Source organism: Strigops habroptila, chromosome 1 (assembly GCF_004027225.2).
Source record: "Strigops habroptila isolate Jane chromosome 1, bStrHab1.2.pri, whole genome shotgun sequence".
NCBI classification, from domain to species: domain Eukaryota; kingdom Metazoa; phylum Chordata; class Aves; order Psittaciformes; family Psittacidae; genus Strigops; species Strigops habroptila.
This window is the reverse complement of record NC_044277.2, coordinates 4,898,511-4,920,774: the sequence shown is the minus strand read 5'-3', so window position 1 is coordinate 4,920,774 and position 22,264 is coordinate 4,898,511. Positions and strand designations below refer to the sequence as shown.

The 22,264-nt window shown below is 40.7% G+C and overlaps 1 protein-coding gene across 2 annotated transcripts in view; it reads right to left on the bottom strand.

Annotated features, from left to right (window-relative positions):
* TRAPPC9 (trafficking protein particle complex 9) overlaps nucleotides 1–22,264 on the bottom strand; it is a 481,851-nt gene that overhangs the window by 6,613 nt on the left and 452,974 nt on the right. For both annotated transcript variants that reach the window (XM_030504527.1, XM_030504536.2), the window contains exon 22: nucleotides 4,509–4,732. In XM_030504527.1, coding sequence (XP_030360387.1) covers nucleotides 4,509–4,732 — 224 coding nt within the window. The remainder of the gene's footprint in view (nucleotides 1–4,508; nucleotides 4,733–22,264) is intronic.

Below are 22,264 nucleotides of genomic sequence, written 5' to 3'. Positions count from 1 at the left end.
ATGAGGTAATCCCAGAATTATATAACGGTTTGGATGGGAAGGACATTAAAGCTCATCCAGTTCCAACCCCCTGCCACGGGCCGGGACACCTTCCACTAGAGCAGGTTGCTCCAAGCCCCTGTGTCCAACCTGTCCTTGAACACGGCCAGGGATGGGGCAGCCACAGCTTCTCTGGGCACCCTGTGGCAGCGCGTCACCACCCTCACAGGGAAGAACTTCTTCCTTATATATAACCTCAATCTCTCCTCTGCCAGTTTAAAGCCATTCCCCCTTGTCCTGTCCCTAAAGGCCCTTGTCCAAAGCCGCACTCCAGGTTTCCTGTAGCCCCTTTTGGCACTAGAAGGCTGCTCTAAGGTCTCCCTGGAGCCTTCTCTTCTCCAGGCTGAACAAGCTCAGCTCTCTCAGCCTGTCTTCATAGGAGACGTGCTCCAGCCCTCGGAGCTTCTTCATGGCTCTCCTCTGAACTCACTCCAACCCTCAAAATACCCCCTAAGCTCCATCAACACTGATGACTTGCTCTCCCTTGCCCATGAAGGAAGCTCACGGTGACTTGTTTAGATGTGTACACAAGTCAGATGTTTCCCACCATAGCTGATCACCATCCCACTGATTGCAATGCATGATCCAGCTAACCTACAAGAAACATGGAAGATCACATACTCGTGCCTGATTCAGACCAAATTTGTATTGTCAATCGATCTAGCAGCACACAGCTCTTGCAGTGTCACCACCTAGTTATATGCCTATGTGTTGTGCTGATCTGGGATGCTGCTGAATACATGCTTGCTGAGTTGAACCAGAGTTGAAATAGCTTTTACTAAAATTCCACCAAATCATGGAAACCAAAGACGGGAAACTTCTACCCCAGAAAAAAATGACTGAAGAATCAAGAAAAAGATGCCCACATTACCCCTCTGTTCCACTGAGATAGAGGGAAAATTAAGTTTCTACCTCTACCCTAATCCTTCCCTGCTACCATGTGGGACTGAGATTGCTTAGAACTAATTACTCCTTATTTTTATTGCTGTAGCATTTAGGGAGCTCAGTTGGAGATTAGGGCTAGTGCCAGCTACTGTTCGCTGCCCCAAAGAGTTTACAGTGCGAGGAAAACAGTGCCAAGAAAACTAACTTGTTCCACATGGGCCACAGAGGACCTGCCAGAAGTGAGCAAATGTTCATCATAGCTCCTGAGATGATTCCAAATGACCATCTACTAATGAATTTCTCCTCATCTCCCACTGCCAATCACTTGAGCTAGTGTGTGATAACACACGAAGTTAAGAAACCTGCTTGAGAATTGTAATGGCAAAGGCAGGAACAACAAGGAAAGATGAAGGAAGGTAGATACAGTAATCTCTATAGCAGATACAGTTTTTGGTTTTAATTTGGAAGGAAGGAACTCTGTCTCATCAACTAATTAGTAAAAAAAGAAGCAAACCACCATTGGTAAGAACTAAGAATTTTTTATAATATGGCTGATGTCAAACTTCAGGTTGTGAAGCGAGAGAAAAATATAAATCAATGCAATGTATTTTAATGGATGGGGGGGCACCATGTTATCTTATGTATCAAAACCCCACACAGAACAAAAATGTCTGCTATCTAAATGATAACTGATGAAGCCACTTTTTCTGTTAAATACAGGCATAGAAAGGTAAGGTTAACCAAATTAGAAGTTCTGCTTCAAAATAAAGATTTTACTTAATTTAAAATGCATGGAAATATCTCAATATCCTTTAAATCTTTCAGTAAAAAGAATGTGCTTTTTGAAGTAGTATATCCCAGCAGAGACACAAACCCAGGCTGCTGCATTGAATTGAAGTAAGGGCACGAAAAGGTGAATAACCACTCACTACGTTACTTCCAAGATAAATCATCCAACCTGGACTTCGAGCCGCAAGAAAGAGAAATATGAAATTGTATGACTTTTACCCTTTTAATGATTTATATTCATACTGTGAAGCAGCATGTGCATGCTGAAAATGCCTGTATGTATCCCCTGTCTCCCAGGTAGCAGCAGAAACAGATTTGAAACTTTTTAGTCTGGAAACAAAAATAATTGTGATTTGCTGAGCATCAGGCTTAATATGAAACTAACATTAGGAAAGCAGAATGTGTTTGGGTTCTGTTTGTTTTTTCCCCCAGAGAAATCACATTCAGCTGAGCAGCAATAATGTAGTTTCTGCAGCAGCATGACTACAGACCAAATTTTCCAGTTAGTGAGAAGTATCTTGTCTTGCTGTAATACCTGATGCTCCTACTTGGTTCTTGACCATCCACTACTGACACGCCAAACCATATGCTAGTTCTCCATCCTTCCTCGCCCCCAGCTCAGCAGTGCAATAAATCATGTCACCACCTCCTTGCCAGTGTCAGTGTAAAGTCAGCCCAATTAGCCTAAACTGCTGACAAATGTAGTTTGTGCTAAACTGGCCAACTCTGCATGAAAACAAATGCTCAAACCATCTCTCCTGATGGGTGCTGGGAAGAGGGGAGCACCTTCCTGCAGAGGGGCAGAAACAAGCAGCTGGGAAAAAGTAGCATCCCAATTCACCTCCATTAAACAAGTGAAATGATTGTGGCTCCATGATCTCAGTTTATAAGAATAATAGGCACATGTTTAACAGCACTGAGTTACACCAGCAGGGAATCTAGCCCAGTGTCTCAGCTTTCACTTATATAAAAAGAGGAACTCTGAATCTCTTTCATCTCACCCAACCATGAGATTCTTCGGTTTCTTAACCAGTATCTGTCTGAGTTTCTGCCAAACTCAGATCACAAACACAACTCTTAGTACGGTCATTCTTCCTTGAAGCATCAAATGCACAAACCAACGCTTTCTTCTTCTCCCCAAACCAGGCGTGGCTTTCCGAAATCTTTTTTCCATTACTGAATTAGTTATTATGGGGGATGAAAGGGCCTCTGACAGCATCAAATACAGCATTGAAGAATTTTCTTCCACGACCAGGGCTCTATGCCTCAAGGAAATATGAGTAAGCATTTTCTCCAGGACCCTGTATTGCACAAGTATCAATACTACATAGACCAAAATATAACATTTCTCATCCAAGAGCCGACATTTTCTTCATTTCACCTTTTTGGATGAAAAGGAGGACAAACAGCAGAAAACGACTCTATTTTTAACTTATTTGGGACTGTGTTTACTGGAGAAATGTCACAATACTCAACAACGGCGCAAAAGCAGGGTCCGTAACGTATGAGAAGGCTGCCTGGGCAGGCACAAGAGATGTGACCTCCTGACTTCTTGCCTGGTAGGAAACTCAATCAGAAGGTACGAATACATCACACTGACACCTCCCTTTCCCCTCATTAGCCTGGAGGGTCAGGCCCTTTGGCAGTTAGGCATCCAAACACTGCCACTCTGATTAAAAAGCTCACATTGTCAGAGAGTCAAAGAAAGCAATTTCTTGATGATTTCTGTTGACATATTTAAACTATTCAGCTAAGAACATAGTTGGCCCCCATTAAAACTCAAGTTGATGGTGAATTCAATGATCATTAGCTTTTTGGAATATTTTCTTCCCATGATGAGTATCTGAAGAATATGCATGGTGACTACCCCTGTGGTTAACCTTAATTTCTTCCTTCCTAAGGTTCACTCATATATCTAGTTTTGACAGGCACATTTTATTAGTGATCCGAGGAGCTGACCAAAGCGAAGGTCCTGAGCACTACCCCAAACATCCTCTTCTTCATGTTTATTTTATAAGTAAGTTACCAGAAATACTGTTTATTCCTCTCTGCAGTACTGTCTGTATGTTCTTAATTCCTTTTTTTATTTTTTTGAGCATTTTTGGGGGGAAGGATGTGGGAGAAAGTAGTTCTGTATCTTCAGTTTCTTGCCTTAAAAGCAAAAAGCTGCTAGACTTGAATTGTACAAAGAGAGAAAAATCAAAATCTCAATTGTTCTAAAAAGGGGACTTTTTTTTCCCTCATTTTAAGCATGTTTTCTTTTTTTTCCTTTATAGTTTTTTAACACAATTCTAAGCAACAAGGAAATGAACCAGCTTATAAGATTGGCCATTAATGTTTAGCATTTTCTTTTTGCAGTCTGTTGCAATTCCTCAGGACCTGACTAAAACTGATTTGCTGAGTTCCTTGCCTCAGCCTGAGGAATATTTCTTAGCGACCAGAGAGGAAAAGTTACTTTAAATCTATTACTGCAGCTGCACTGCGTGGCTCAAGGGACTGGCAATCTGGTATTAACATTTTAACTAGGTTACCCATTCACATTTATTCAGATCTGGAGTGACCAAAGGTTACTGGCTCCGATAGTTTACTAGTAGTTTACATGATAGGAAATTCATCGTAAACCATTTCAGGGAGATGATTCCATATCCCTAAACTTAGCAGCACCTTTAGCAATAGCTGGCATAATCATGGTGCTTTCCAAGAATTAATCTGCTTTAAAATACTCAACTGAATAATGAAGCCCTTTACAAATGCACATCATCCAGAATCATGATGCATCTGATAGAAAGACTTACAGAATCAATGTAGAAGGTGTTGGATCCCACAAAGGTGATAGCATCTTGCAACTCATAGTTGTGCACCCCATTCTGGTAATCCTGATACGGCATCACGGTGAGAGCGAAGGGCCCCACGCTGTGTTTGCTCCAGTTGGTCAGCTTCACCTGCAGCGGGATGGGGTCTCCCACTTTGCAGTTCACTACGATATCACAGTCACAAAGCTGGCCGTCAACGAGGATATCTGCAAATCGATAAAACAATTCCTCATTGTGTTGGTCTCCTGCTTTAGAAAATGTATTAATCTTGATAGAAAACTGAACAAGACAAAGTAACCTCAATGAAACCAAGAATGAATGACAGTTAACATTAAGAAAGAAAACCCAATATCGCAAAACTGCAGTGTTGTGTAGGGTCATGGTGCAGGGGAACTACTTCTTATAATCATTTCAGAAAAGTCTGAAACTGTCCACAGCTGTTGAAAGAGCTATTAAAAAGCCCAATTCCAATCTATATACAGGCACCAGGAGATACTTTTTAGCCTCCTCCCTTAAAGGCCAAAGCCACAGACAACTTCTCATGCTTCTCCTGCAAATCAACAGCATCAGATGAAGAGAAATACAACCAGGAGCCATCAATACGAATGGTAGCTAGACAGATCCATGTTCACATATTACAGCCAGAGTAAATCCTCCTGTACGGAGGTGACCTTTTGGAGCAGGACAGACACTACCGGAATTTGCAATGTAATACATATATTAAACCCCAGATTATACGGAAAAAAAATGGATTTAAAAATTATACAGCAGTACTATGAACTTGTTCACTCTTTGCACTTTAATTCATTGTGGGATTTCTATTTTTAACTTTCTACTTTTCTTTCCCTTACTGGGATAGCAGAAAATATAAAGCCTCTAAATTGGTTACTGCTGGGAGAATGACAGCCAGAGTAATGTGTCCACTAACCTTGCCCATTTGCTTATACAGAACCAAAATGTTTCATTACCACCACACTATGAAATAGCTAGTCCAATTCCCCACTCTGAAAGGGTTCCCAGTAGTGCAGTATTACTGCATTTTTCAGATGAGGGTTATCTCTGATGAACTATTAATACAAGAACATTTCTATTTCACTGCGGGTTCATGTTCAGAGATAAGAGAAAGCCCTTGGCACACATAAGAAAGCATCCTCTGTGTGAATACCTATCCCCACAATCTCATATGCCCATGAGGCATTTCGATCACTCCAGCTCCTCCTCAGTTGCTTGCCTTATGACATACAGAATATTATTCTCTGCCAACAGCATCAGATTTACATTAGTAATATCCCCTCTTCAAGAACAGACACTATTTTTATGCTTCAGGAGTTTTCACAGAAAAAAATACAAAACCCAAAAAACAAAGCAACATTTTAAACCAAAGTGATTTTTTTTTTTACTTATTTTTCTTTGTTGCCTCAGACAAAAACCCCACAGAATTATGCATGTTCTTGTGATGCCCTTTAGCCTGGCAAACTGAACAAGCCTTAGTGCAGCAACTGGAGAAAAAACCCCATAAACTTAGTGACAAAGACAAAACAAGCTCAGGAAGGTCAGGTCGGCAAAGCTGAGCTACCCAGATGAAAATCCCTCCTTGACCAAAGGTGTCCAAGCGCAGCCTCAAGTCCCAGATACAAGAGGCTTGGCTGAACGAGCACAAAGCAACCCTGCTGTGCTCAAGCTGCAGCTATCTAAAACCTGTGCCATTGTCCCAGTTGGAACAGCCCCTGTGCCAAAGCTTTCCTTTCCAAAGGAGATGCCCAGTTTTTGATGAGAGCACTGGTGAGGCCACATCTGGAGTACTATGTCCAGTTCTGGGCTCTTCTGTACAAGAGAGGCATGGACATAGCGGAGAGAGTCTGGTGAAGCGCCATGAAGATGATGAAGAGCCTGGAGCATCTCTCCTCTGAGGAAAGGCTGAGAGTTGGGACAGTTCAGAAGAAGAGAAGGCTCATTGGGGGATCTCATCAATGTATATAAACACCTGACAGGAGAGTGCATGGAGGACAGAGCCACGCTCTTTTTGGTGGTGCATAGTGACAGGACCAGAAGCAATGGGCACAAACTGAAACACAGGAGCTTCCTTTTGAACATCAGGAAACACATTTTTTACTGTGAGGGTGACCGAGCACTGGCACAGGTTGCCCAGGAAGGCTGTGGAATATCTCCATCCTTGGAGATATTCAAGAGCCATCTGGACACAGCCCTTGGCAAATGGCTGTAGGTGGCCCAGTTTGGGCAAGGGGGTGGACCAGATGACCTCCAGAGGTCCCTGCCAACCTCAACCATTCTATGATTCTCTCAAAGGAAGTTAGAATCACCATTGCATTTTAAGAAAGGGACAGAAAAACTGTTTGGCATTGCTCAAATTGCAATAGCACACTCTAAGGTTATGGGCTTTCCTGCCTAAGATGATCCAATTGCTTCTTGAAGGACTACCCTACGATCATGGAGGTAAAGCAGTGGTTATAAAGGTATTGCATTATCTGGGAAAACACAACAATGTATGTGTATGGATAATCTTTATGCTTCCCAGCCTCCCACCGCAGAAGGGAAGTCCAGTTGCTTCCTCCAAAAGAAATGCATTTGTATTAATTCATTAGTTTATATCAGTTTGTGTTTTTATCCTTCTCCCTGCAAGGTAAGTGCTTTCATTCAAAAAAAAAAACCCCGCCAAACATATCCCCAGATCAGCATGAACCTTCGGAAATACTCAGTAAGCCAAATGGATGAATCTTCATTTTCAAGCTGCTCATCAACTTGCCTTTTAGCTCTAAATTCAACGCTCTGCTGTAGGAATTGTAAATGAACCCTTTGCCCTCTGTCTCCACCCTTGTATCTAACAATAGCTCAGAGCATTGCTGCCTAATATCTTCATGTGAAAATAGAAAATCCAAACCAAAGGGAAGCAATTAAGTCTGGCCCAACCACATTCATTTTCTTTCTTATTCCCCCCCCCAACAAATCAATTCATTTAAGATAGATTTAAAAGCGTGTGTATGCGCACGTGCTCATGTACATATTGAGAGATTATTTCCTTCCCTCCCAGCACACCCCTCCCTCCTGCAATACTGAAGCCAAGGATATCAATGAGATGTCAGATGAGAAAACACACATGGCTGGCGTGCAAAATACTATGGAAAGGAGTGTTTAAAAACAGTCCCCTTTCATCAGAGAGAACAGCTTGGTTTGACAGGCAGCTTTACTCCCTTCCTGACACAGAAAACATCTCATGGACCATACGGATTTGCTTTAATATTTTCATCCATGAACAGAGGAAAAGCCATGTGTACGGGGTCCCATTTCTGCAGATTCAGCTCACTCACACAGATGGCGTATAAAAACTGAGACTGCTCACACCACTGCTGTGAGAGTGAATCATTATTGGCTTCAGTATACAGGAGCTCTGAATCAGAAGATACAGTCGCTAGCACAGAAGAAAGTGGCGGCTGTATCTCCATCCTCCAAAGATTCAGATACAAGAGAAACAGTACTTCAGAAAATTAGAAGGACCAAGTATGATGCAAAGAGCATATATAAATTACATTAAAATAAAGGTGGAAGCGTAAAGTCTAGCTGTCAGGGCAAAAAAGAGCACAAAAACCTGGCAATCTCCTTCTAATTAAAAGTTAAATCCTTTTTAAGTACTTTAATAATCTAACAGAATGCTGCTTTTTTATACCCCCACTCCCTTCCTGCACATTTACATATACATCCACTATGTTGGCACCCTTGGGTGCCAACATTACCATGCAATGCTTGACAGCCATGAAAAAAGAAGGACACAGTTTGTGCCATGCACCCGTGAACAGGCATGAGACCACACTATTTTATCTCTATGATGTTCTCTGAGTGATTATTGTACCAAGGCAGAAAATGTTGTCCAACACATTTGGAAGGCAGAGGATGAAGATGAGACAAGCCACTAAGAAGGGTGACTGGAAAGCCTTGCTTTTTCACTGATGGCCTTAGCCAAGCCTTTTAGGATCTCTATGAATTAATCTTTTAGTTGGAAAAACTACTTCATGGCCCAGCTGATAGGAGACCATGAAAATAATACATCAGAATTCTTTTAGGATCTTTCTTTTGGGATCTCAAAACTCTCAAGGAAAGGGAGCAAATGTTACTAACAAGAAGACAACCACTGCTGCACAAGAAAACCACTATTTACCATCACCTGCCAGATGCATTTCTGTCTACATCACACAAAGGAGCAGCTTGGAAATGAATACCAAACATTTTAACATTTTGTGTTATTTACTCTGCTCATATTAACACATAGTAAGTTGCTCTTGCTACTTTGTCAAGTTTCCCTGTGAGTGCTCCCAACTCATGGGCCCACTTGTACGTCAAGAGTCCTGAGCCATGGCTAATTGTATTTCCACACCCAACTCCCTCTTTGCCACCATGAAAGTTTAATTTTGGAAAGCCGCATACAAATACATGTTTAATCTCAAAGGAAATGCATATTCCAGCAATGTTTACTCTTCTCACTCAAGTTTGGGTTGATTTTAAAAAACAGGCTGCAGAGGAAGGCAGGCAGGGTGTTTGTGCTCATCTTTGCAGTGGGAGATGGAGAAATTTCCATTGCTTTTAAATGGGACGTTGAATTCGTAACTGATGCAGATGCACTGGCCCCTGCCATTCAGTGCAGCTGGGAACCTGGCTCAAGACTTCAAGCAAACAGCTCACAGAGGCATGGCTTTGCACAAACAAGTAGGTCAACAAAACTCAAGGCAACAGATGCCCAAATGAGTAAATACTTCTCACATGAAAGGCAAAAGAGATCTTTGAGCCCACAAAAGCAAGCCTTGCTCAGCTGTGCTGTGTACTGTGATGAATTTTAGTCAACTGACCATTTTTTTATGCTGTGAGAACTGTCCCTAAATACTTATGTTACTCATCTCAGTCTGTGACCTGGGGAGCTGTGATCTGAGGAGGGGAGAGAAGCAGCAACAATGCTGCTGTCTCTAAATAATGTCCATCAGGTACTTTGATGGAGGAAAGCCAAAGACCAAGAGCCCAAGGCAGAGATGCTGCAGTGACAATCTCACAGAATGATTCACTATTTCTGTGTTCACCAAATCTAAAATGCTGATTAAAATGTCTGCCCAGGCCAGCTTTACTTCTAATTGCCCTAAAAGAGTAAGGAAAAGGCCATGCTGTCTGGAACAACGTTGGTTTTTATTTTTTTCTCCTGGCCTCTTCTGCAAGAATGTTTGTTCAGGATTTTGCAAGGAACTTAAAAAGCAAAGAGGATTTTATGTATTTATTTTTTAAATAATTCATTTAGAAATAGGTTGAACCATTCTGTCCATTTCTGATCTTACATATTTCGCAGATGGGAGAGAGATCAGAATGGAGAAAAAAGCTCTGTACTACAGGGAAATGCTATGTACAGAGCAAGCTGATCCTGCCTGTTTTCAAATAAGAGTTCTCCATCCCTCTGATCATACTGCCTGTCAGTTGAGCAAGAGTTTTAGGATCCTGTTATTTGGAGTTCAGTTGGCTGCTCAGAGGAGCTGGCATGTAATGTGGCATTATATTGAGACAAAAGGCTCCTTGAATTTTCCTATGTATCTATCTCCATTGTTTTATGAACCTAAATATTGCTTCTGCTTCCCCTCTTCCCACTTGTTCTCCCTCACACAGACAAGTTCCCTTTCATTTTCAAAACTGTTCACGCAAATTGTTTACACATAGAGATACAGCATTGGTTACATTTGTCCATTACGAGGTCCTGCAATATTTTCAGAGCTGAATACATCCATACAAAAGATATCTCTATGAATATAAAAACTGGGTTCCCTGTCACTCTCATCATGAAAACGCTGAATGGTTATTTTATAACACAAGAGCCTCATAGCAATTTGCATAAAACATTCCGTATGTGGTTTTGATACGCTCCTCACACCAGACCTGAGCATCTTAACTTGGAATAACATCCTCATGTTCATTCATTGTTCTACAGACACAACACAGCCAAATCCATCCCCTGAATAATTTCACTGCAGTCAATAGTAACAGAGCACAGAGGTATACAGATGTTTGTATTGTAACAGGCTCAACTTACACGAATATCTCACCTTGTCAACCACTGGTAGTCCTGTCCTAGAAAGTGCCTTTATACTCAAGAGCCTGCTGATCCAAAACCCCTACTGACCTGAAGAGTTCAGCTCTTCTTTGGGTCAAGGCCCTTGGACAGAGATGAATAAAAAATACAGGAAAAGATATGAACGAACTAGTGCAGCTTCCTGCAAGTACCAGTAACCCAGAGACCTGCAGCTAACATAGGGGCACGAACCTGAAAACAGGAAAGTTGGCAGAGGATGAGATGGCTGAACATGAATATAGGCTAGTGAAAGAGGCAATTGCTTTCATAGGACCTCTGAGCTGCCTGATTCCTGGCAGACTTCCCATCCCCAAACATTTTACAATTGAAAAGCAATTAAAAAGAAAAAAAAACACATTTAAAATATAGTTCTAGCAACAATAAGCAATTAGTCTTTGATAATTGTCTGTGTCTTCCTATTTAATCACTCTTCTGCAGTGGCCGGTATGCTGATGACAGATCCTGACTGGTCCGATTATCATTCTTGCCAAATGGTTTTGAGTTTGTTTCTGTTCTTAACTTTGTGATGACAATGGATTGAGGATGCTGCAGCATCCCCGTAGGACTCACTTGCAAAAGGACTTTTCAACCTTGTTCATTTGCACTGAGGAAGCTTTCTTCCTCCAAATCAGTACAATGTTTATCTCTAATTTTAATCTCCAAATCTATCCTTGGCAGGCAAGTGATCAGCATTCAATTTCAGTGCTACTTGGTCTCGGCTGTAAACATTTAGATGTAGTACAATCTTCTTCAATCAACTCTAAATACCTGGGTCACGCTAGCTCGAAAGAGAAGCTTGAACATGTCTAGTGCTTTGGGGTTCGACTGCCTCCAACTTCTATTTGGGGTCTTAAAACAGCAAACCCGAATTCACATTAACCACAGATTTAGTTAAGAGATGAGTAGTTCAGTTTAACCTCTCTGGTTTTGATGGGAGGTATTTTCTTTTGCACATCTTTTACAACAGACATTTCTTCTTCCCTGTGAAATTGCTGGCACACGGATGGCACCTGCTTGTCTCATTTCTCCTCTGGCAGTCAAGATAACCTGTCATTTGGTGATGTGCCCAATTTGCTATCAAAGTGAAAATCACTTCAGAGTTTGTACTGCTTGTGTCCAGCCCTACTCAAAATGCTCAAAGGCAGACCTCTAAAACTTAAAAATTCCCAAAGCTCTGTGTTTCCTTTTGACTTATCTTAAAATACTCCATGACATAGCCGCAGCTTGCTTAAATAGCCTCATTTATGAATGTGGGCCAACCCCTTTTTATCTTTTCATCACAAGCAGGTTTGCAGAAGACTTCTTTTTATTATCTGCTACAGAGGCAGGCTGGCATACAATGTATGCCTGTGTTTTGAAATTTCACAGGATTTGCATGCTATTTTAGGTTATTGAAAACTTTCTGTCTATAGCTTCTCTGTGGCAGGACTACTTTCAAGAGCATTCTTACTCTGCCTTGTTAAAAAAAGGAAAGAAAAAAGAGGGGAAAAAGGCCCTATATTACACTTAAAAAAAACTTTATGCTTTAGTGGTGGTCTTGGCAGTGATGGGTTAACAGTTGGATTTGATGCTCTTAAAGGTCTTTTCCAATCTAGTTGATTCTATAATTCTAATCCATACTAGGATGTATCATAGAATATTTTTTTGTATTCTGGCAGCTCTGTGCAAAACCACTGCAGGTCATGAATAACGTGGCTTAACTTAGAGCTTCCTGAAAGAAAATCACCTTATTCCTCACTGGTTCCTTGACACATAGAATTTTCTCCTTCTTTCTGCCATTCTGCAATGATGGATGTGAGACAAGACTGCCCCTCTGCAGAGGAGATTTTTAAAGGTCTCATGCAAACTTTGTGAGAGTTTCTGACTTGTGGCTAAAAAGTTAATGGTGAAAAAGGAGTCTGTAGCCCTTATGTGCTGGTTTGGGAGTCTGATCACAAAGCAAGTTTAGTCTAGACACTAAATAGATTGCAGACCTCCAGAGAGTGTTACTTGCTCTAGAAATCAGTGATAAGGATGGTGATTGTGGCACATTCCCTATGGAGATACTAGTGAGCTCGCACAGGGTCACAAAAGAAGTAATGCCTACTTAACAGCAGAGACACAAAACCAGGCTCCTGTACTCAATTCTGTGCATGCAAAGTCAAATATGTGTATTTCACCACTCAATCTATTTACCTAAACTCTCACTGAATATGGGAATATGGAAGTGGAAACTACTTTTCCGGATTTTCTACTGTTTCAACTGGAGACAGTATGTTCCGCATTATCCATTCAACAGACACATAGTGCTACTCTGGACTCCTACATAGATAAGGAATCACACCTAACAGGTAGCTGTTTTTTAAGTTGCTAATTAAACTAATTCTACATGTAGTGTAATTGTCATATTTGAGGCCTATATGACGAAATATGCAATGTCGGAAGCAGAAGGAACTCAGATGAGAAAAGAGATGAGACAGCAAGTATCTCCATGTTCAGATGTATAGAGACACAGGATGCTTTAAGAAAGCGAAAAGAAAAAAAAGTGATACTGATTATTTAAAGAAAAATGATGGGTACATGACCCATTTTCCATGCTTGTCTTAAAAAAGAACAGTGAAATATTGCACGAGATGTCCAGGCTATAAGAATTTCTGTGTCCTTGTAGAGCAGCCAAAGCCTGGCGCAAGATAATATATAACCCCCTATTAACAGGCAGGTAGATGATTTACCACATTTCAGTAACTGTGTAAATATGAGCACTAGGACACTGAGCCTCATGGGCCTCCTTTAGGCCAACCCTGATTGAAACGCAATGAGCTGAGCTAAATGAGAGATATTAAACAACTCCAGGTACAAACGCTGTATTGCAGCACTTTATGTACAGGGAAGGTGTGACGTGTGGTTACTAGACTACATGTGCCTAATGTCTACAGACCAGAGTTGCTCAAAAGCTGAGATGCACGTTAAAATGGATATATTCTTAATGAAGTTTCTTTGAATTTCAGTCACAGCCTATTTCAGTCGAATTTGTTTAACTTAGCAGTGGATTGAATTAATGTTTTACTATTTTCCTATGTATGGTTCGTCCATTCTGCCACTTTTGCATTAAGACATGAGACAGTAATCCAGATAGATGTGACTTTGAAACTATAAAGCACTACAATGGTGCTATGACTTCTTTATTCTGATTGCATCCTTCTTCCACATCATGACTTGTCTCAAAATCCAATCTGAATCCACAAAAGAACTGCACTACTAGATACATGCACATGGAAGTTTTCAGTCATCCTCTGTGACACAAATCCATATTCTTCCTTGTTAAACAGGACATGAAAATACAAACAACAATCAAACTTACTGAAAACAAAAAATCTTGAAGCCTAGAGTCATCAAAACAAACAACTTTTGGCCTGTCTCTCAGTTCTTTCTGTTAATAATTTACTACTTTCTAAAACTGAACATGCTCAAAACTCAGCTCCTGAATTTTTCATGAAGTCCTTTCCATATGTGTCTTAATTTCAGAAATAAAATCAGACTCTTTCCTGCCAATCTTCACTTTCTCTTTGACTTGATCTCCTCTCATGACTCACACCTCCAGTCTGTGATTAAATCCTGATGCCACTTTCTACAAAACTTCTTCAGATTTGACCTTTTCACTCTGCTTACATTGTCAAACCCTTGTCTAAGATCTAATTGGATTATAAACTTTAACAATTAAAATCTCTTCATCTCTGCTTTTGACACTTCCAAACCAGTTCCTTTCTATTTTACTGAAGACCTTGCTTCAAAGACTGTCCTGAAGGTCTATAGCCTGTTTATGTACACATGGCATCTTGCATAGACATTCCCAGCTTGTCTACTTTCTAGCTATAGCAGTAGAGCTCAGCCCAGACTAACTCCCCACATAATGTCCCAACTTTTCCCGTGCAACCTGAAACCTGCTACTGAGGTCACACACTGCCAGGGAAGGAGCATTTACCACTTCTTTGGGCAGCCTGTTCCAGTGTTTCACCACCCTCACAGTAAAGAACTTCTTCCTTAGATCTAACCTGAACTTCCCCTGTTTAAGTTTAAACCCATCACCCCTTGTCCTATCACTACAGTTCCTGATGAAGAGTCCCTCTCCAGCATCGTTGTAGCCCCCTTCAGACACTGGAAGCTGCTCTGAGGTCTCCACGCAGCTTCTCTTCTCCAGCCTGAACAGCCTCAACTTTCTCAGCCTGTCTTCACACAAGAGGTGCTCGAGGCCCCCTATAGATTCAACGCTTTTAGGGACAATGGTACCCATGTTCCTAAGAGCTTAGCAGAACAATCTGTATGGCACTTAGAGCTATGCAGACCTATATTCCTGGGAGGCCCAGCAAGCACTGGAAGAATTAGAAACAATAAAAGAAGTATCCTTAAACAAATTAAAAATACCTAAATACGTGTATGTCAAGTCTCAAGGCTATCTGGTAAGGCAAGAAATGAGCACTATAGTAGTTTTACAAATACAGACACTGAGACATTTTAGGAAGGAGTTAACCTTCTGTCCTGCGAAGAGCAGTCAGGAGTTTTCACTGAGCAGAAATAAATACATAAGCTACCCGACAGAACTGAGAGGGGAAGGTGACTTCCAGAAGATAGAGAAAAAACCAGAATCATAGAACCACAGGATAGTTTGGGTTGGAGAGGACCTTAAAAATCATCTAGTTCCAACCCCCTGCCATGGGTAGGGACACTTTCCACCAGACTTTCCTCATCTTGACTATAAGCTTTCAAAATCCCTATGCTAGCTCATCCAGGTTCCAAATCCTTACAGGAATAAGTCTTACACTAAACTGAAAGTAAAACCTGAGGATTTATAGGACATGAAGGGAGGGAGAGAGAGGATAAAAGGAAACGCAACTGTCAGAAAAAGTAAATTGAAATAAAAATGCTATTAAATTATTTGATAGAAGAAGTAAAGTAAGAGCATAGAAACCCTTTCTTCCCCATCACTGCATTCAGAAGAAATGGAGACCTCAGATATTCACACAGTGAAGCGCAGAGAGGACGAAAACTTTGTGTTTAACTAAAACTACACATTAAATACTTGGGGGGGAGGGGAGGGAGAGAAGAAAAGAAACACTGAGTTCAGCAAGAGAGAATAAAACATTTAAAACATTCAGTCCCCTCCATACCCAAGGCTGCGAGCCATGCCTTAGGCTTCACCTGTCAAGTGCTGCAAAGCATTCCTGCAAACCCTCTCCTTTTAATTGGCCATCCGGGTGGCAAAACCTTTCCTGGCTCATACCCCGCAGCCCTCCTCCAGCCCATGGAGCCACTGGAAAAATGAGCAATGAGCAGGTGTCAAATTCTGTCCTTTTATCTCTGGCTTTGAGAAGACAGATACTATTATGTGCAAATCAGTGTAGTGCAGTGGCTGATTAGGTCTCTCTTCTAAGAAATGTTTTCACAGGGCTCTGTGTGCAGGCCGAGGCCAGAGCTATCAGCACAGCTACAGGAACAGTACTGTGTCTGCTCTACCTTTAGACACCCACAGACACATAAGCAGAAGAAATAGATTATTACCTGCTCACCCTCCACAGCAGGCAAACCAACACCACGCAGTCTGACCAGCTCCCATTGGTACAATCTTTCAATGTCTTATGTATTTTGAGGTTATGTGTATATTAGGCCAGGTTGGACAAAGCCTTGAGCAACATGGTCTAGTGTGTAGCATCCCTGCCCGTGGCAGGGGGGTTCAAAGTAGATGATCTTAAGGTCCTTTCCAAACCTAACTATTCGATGATTCTATGTTTGATATGCATCAGTGGAATGCCTAAGGAATGAAGAGAGGTAAAGTATAGGAACTTGACAAAGTTGACAAAATTGAAGCTAAAAGTCTTCAAAATTCAATGTATGGGGAAAGACTTGATGGGTTCCTTAGTAGAACCTCTGAGGTCATGTATGATTTTGTGGATTTACATGTGAAGTGATACTGACTGCAGCTTGTTTCCTCCTACGAAACACCCTACAAACCTCCTACAAATCAAACCCCATCATCTCTGTACCTGCAGGGACCTGGTTTTTAACTTTACAAAAATCCATGGATTTATATTACCTAGCGATCTGGCAAAAGGTGTTTCATGGAGTTTTTATTTGGTGGTGCAGGAAAATAGAATTGTTTTTATTTTAAAAATAGAAAACAAAGGGAGGAAAAGAGAAAAATTGCTTTTGCTGTTTTGAATTGATCCAAGAAATGAAGCTTCCCATTTTATATGAAAAGGCAACTTTTCTTTCAGTCTTAATACAAAACTGAGGGTGCATGTCAAGAGGTCTTGGTTGCCACACAGTCCCAGAAGCAGTTCTGCCAAAGCAATAGTGCTGGGAGGGCAGCATTAAAACATTAAATGTAGATGCCATATACATCAATACTGCTGTTTGGACGAGTTCAGCCTCCAAACTGTGGATATGGGATATGCCCCTTGGTGCTAACTTATCACCTTTGCATCCAGACCAAGAGAGGCATCCCTGCTCCAATCCTCACTATTTAAAACAGGAAAGGAGAGAATCATTTTGTCTTGATAATTTCTAAACTCTTAAGAGAGCTTTTCCATAAATATTTTTGAAGAGAGTGAATAAAAGCTTATGAGTTGGTTGGAAAGTATATAAAGCAAACAGTGATATATAATGGGAACTGTTCCCAAGAGCATTTACGACTTCAGCAAGTACAGGGCATTGGGAGTTAACCACTCTATTATGCGGTTTGTATTTTCCACCATTAATTTGTGAAAAGGTCTATCTTTCACACACTTGCAATCCAAACAAAAGAACAAATTAAAAGAACTAAGCACACAAACCATGCTGGGCAATACAGCATCACAGCCAAATGCTGCCAGTAATCTACATTCACATTGTGTTACATGAACTGACCCAGAATTAACTATGGCTGCCCTCTCCTGGAAAACTTTCTGAAACAAATGAAGTTCTCTCTCATTCATTTCCATTAATGGCGTTAGCATGCTTAGTGGCAAGAGCACAGCAGAATACAACAACTGGATAAACAGCTATGAGGAAGCAGTAACAAGCAACAATACAACTAAACTATTTTTCCACAATGGTCCTGAGTAGATCACAGAATCATAGAATCACAGAATGGTTTGGGTTGGAAAGGACCTTAAGATTACCCAGTCCCAACCCCCCTCCCATGGGCAGGGACACCTCACATTAGACCATGTTGCCCAAGGCTCTGTCCAACCTGGCCTTGAACGCTGCCAGGGATGGAGCATTCACCACTTCTTTGGGCAGCCTGTTCCAGTGCCTCACCACCCTCACAGTAAAGAACTTCTTTCTTTTATCTAAACTGAACTTCCCCTGTTTCAGTTTAAACCCATCACCCCTTGTCCTATCACTCCAGTCCCTGATGAAGAGTCCCTCTCCAGTGTCCTTGTAGCCCTCTTCAGACACTGGAAGCTGCTCTGAGGTCTCCATGCAGCTTCTCTTCTCTAGGCTGAACAGCCCCAACTTTCTCAGCCTGTCTTCATACGGGAGGTGCTCAAGCTCCCTTATAGTCCCCCTCGTAAACCAGGGTATAAACAGAGCTCACTCAGAGAATACAACCTGTGTTATTCCTGGCTTAAAGTTTCAGAATGGAAGTAAAATGGCAAGATGGGAGCAAGAAGAAAAAAACCTACAGTTACTTCCTAGAAGATCTTTACATTCAGAGACCTCACCATGAGCTTTAGGAAACTTCAGTGGGATACCTTAGTTCCCTTGTGGTTCACTGATTGAGCACTTGCAGCATGAGCCCATGTGCTCCAAAGAGGGGCCTCAGTGCTTGCACCATGCACAGGAGACCATAATGCAAGAGCCTGCTGGTATGTGCGCACATTCAGAGAACTCTTACTTTACTCTTTAGATGCAGATGGTATTCACAGGGGATCTGAGAACAAATGAGGATGGGGCAAGGAGGAGGTAGCCTCTTGTACTGCGTACATAGGGAGAAGCAGGTGGACCCTGACCAGACACAGGTGACTGGAAGAAAATATGCTTTCAAGGAAGGGAAAAACTACATCCAATCTTCATAGATGTTACTATGAGTCAACAAGAAGTCGCCACCCGTAGTCTCAGATGTTATTGCTGGAACACATTATCAGTACAGGTGGCTTAGCCTCCTTTCCATAGCTACATAATCACCTATTAGTACACCATTCACAGAGGTATTCTCTAAACACATTTCTTGCTTGAGCCAACTCAATAAGTATCTCTTAAAATTCTTTCTTGAGAAATGACAGCATAAAATGGTGATTTGGGAAGATCACTGGCCAAATCCAAGCTACTTCTTCTTCCATAAAGGTATCGCTGAGTCATATCTAGTGATAAGAGCACAGTTACATGCTAATATTGTATAAACACGACGAGATTTCCTGAGATTTAGATACCAAATTGATCAAAAGAATACCCCTGATCAAAGCAAATGGAACAAAAATCAGAGGTGAAAAATTACTCACCTGCATGAGAGGTTTGACTTTGAGAGGGTTCTAAAAATACCATCAATATTAAACAGCTATCACAGTAGGATAATGTGTTAAGCATCCCATTCAAAACTACAAAAAGCATTCAAAATCTGTAAAGTTAAGTTTGAGCATTTTAGAAGCTCAGTAGTAAATACCTACAGATGTAGAACTTCACTATCTTTTCTTTACTGTTTTCTCTCTCATGACATTGTTCCTGACCGTTTCTTAATGTCTCCTGCATTTGCCTCTGACAGTAACTAGTGTACCAGGCATTGTATGAAAACATGCAAAATCTGTGTCCTTAAATAATCACATTGTCAGTAATGACCAGTGAAATCTCCATGTATGCCAAGAGCCCTTTCAGATGCCACATTCAATCTGCCTCAGAGAAAAGTAGCTGTAATAGAAAGCAGATGCTGCAGAAGGAGTTTGCCAGCTGTTGAAGCAATATGCAGATGTTGTGCACACTGAACTCCAAGCCATCAACCTTTCAGTATAAAGGGAAAAAACACACTCCCCAACTTAAAAACACTGAGACAAGATCTTTGCTACCATAAAATTAGGTAACAGGATAAATAATATATATTTATCTATCTATATCTATTTAGATCTAGATCTAGATCTATATATTTGAATATATATAAATATAATACATATTTATCTATATATTATGTATCTATAAATAAAGTAACCCTAGTTTTAGGTTTCTTACAACAAGTACAGAAGCAACAAGCCCACAGAACACTGAAAAATTATACAAAATACTGGAGAATTGCCTTTGACAGGAAAGATCAATTCCAGCAGTCTTTAATGATCTGAATCATTCAAAACCCAACCATAGCATCCATCCTCTTTTTTTACCCATTTAATTTGTGTCTCGGCTCCGTTTTTACATTCTGGAGCATGGCAGCCTCAAATGAAAAATGCTTTGTAAAAGCAAAGGTCCATTTCCTCTGACAGTCTTGAGATCTAATGTAGATGAATATCACTCTTTTCTCTCTAAAAAGTAGGATACAAAAACCTAACAAAATTCTTAATTACTTGAAAATCAGGCAAGCTTGACCTTCTCTTACTTAAGTATTTGTCTAAGAGAAGAAACCAGAAACACCACAGTGTGCCAACACTTGTTATTAACAACAATCTGAAAATCATCTTCTTGAAGGAGAACGCTAGCCAGAACTGAATATTCTCTCACATCAAAGAACAACTACCAGTAAAGACCAACAGGAGATCTATTGACACTTACAAGCTTTATTTTTTAACATCTGAATGTCATTCAGCAGAATGGGCTGCTGTCTTTACCATCCCCAAACACCTCATTAAATGAGTTAATCAACTATATTCTGCTAATGAGAAAACATGATTTAAAAAGTTCAGAGAAGTGGGAATGAGGAAAAAATTTAAGAACAGTCAACCTCTTTTCAACCTAGGAACATCCTGTGGTTCATAAAATGTAAGCTGTAGTTTGGTTAACAAAATATAAGCTGTAGTTATGTCTTCTGTGAATAAGCTGTAATGAACCTGGTCAAAAATTCATGGCAATAAGTAAGGGATCCCTACTTTTGGATAGGGATTCATGGGGATAATTTCTGTCCTGCCTGATGGTCTAGAAAGGAAGGGTCTTCCAGCTTTATAGAATGGTAAGGGTTGGAAAGGACCACCTAGTTCCAACCCCCTGCCATGGGCAGGGACACCTTCCACTAGACTATGACACATAAGATACTGCAATTAATATACATACCTGTACACCCTGTATGGCTTTGGCATTTGGGCATCCTGCATTTATTTAAATTTGGTATCAGGATGTTGCTGAACTCGTATGTAAAATCATCCACATATATATCCACTAGGTTTATAGAGAAATACATAGAATACATGTATTACTCCACTTACCAGGTTCATCATTAAGATAGCTAATTTATTATTTCCTAGTAGCTGTTTATACACACAGCTACATCATACACTTTTTACCATTTCAGCTTCTTTCGCTCACTGACCCACACATTTGAGAGTCACTGTAGCATTCCAAATCTTAGGCATTTTCACATATCCCTTGTCTAGCCCTATCCATAGCTCACTAAGTATAGAATTTTCTTCCAAATTATGCCTGCCCAGAAGGACTCCATCCTGTGCTACTTCTAAGCCTAAGAGTACGAGGTCTAGTTATATCTGGAATATTTCTACTTGACAGTGAGATGGAAAAAAGGTTATGTTTTCTCAGTCAGCCTTTTCTCTACAAATGCAGGAGTATTTCATGCACATATTTGCTCATGCATTGTGAATGCATGGAATCACAATAACCTCAACAAGAAACTTAAATATTTGAAAGAAATCTTAGCAAAATCACTTTGGAAAATCCATCTGAGATCAGCAAGAGGTTAATTTTCTGGCAGTCTGCTGAAATATTTACACCAATCTTTGTTCCATGATCTGGTTTTCCTGTTAATAACACTGAGCAACAGTTTACCTTACCTAGACTTAACATCCTATCAAAGCAGTCCTAAATACTCGAATCCTGTATGAGGATATGCATTGTCTGGGATAGGGGACTGTAATGTTCTCTTGGATCATTTGCAAGCATGGCTCTTTATGGCTTGGCCATAGTGTGAATTGCCATCAAAGCCAGCAAACACCATTTCCCTGACTGTCCACACGCCGAGCCCTGGGCAGAATGGAAATATGACATAGACTGTATTGAGAGCCCTGGAAAACCACCTGCCAATCTTTGGCTCTGAGAGCTGAGCCATTTCTGCTAGGCAGTCATAAGAATGGCCTTTCTGTTGAGATTTCCAAGGGAGAAAAATACAGCTGTTAATTAACAAAATAGCACAAATTTTTTTCTGCAGGTTGTTTATACTAATAAGCAGAGCTGGTATTATGATTATTGCTTTTCAACTTACTATACTGCCTTTAGAAAGAGACCTGTAACAATGAAGATAACAGTGATTAAATGAGTCCTAATGCTTCAGAAATGGTTATTATTCAAAAAGATCACTCAAGTTAGGGAGACACAACAATTTATTTCTTCTCTAAAGACTAAAAATTTGTTTACTTGTCTGGTTGGTTTCTCTTATATTTCTCTCTGTCTTCACATCACTGCCACAGGTCTGTTAAATTGTCAGGACCCAAACAGATGCCTCAGAAATGGTTCCCTACTTAGAGCT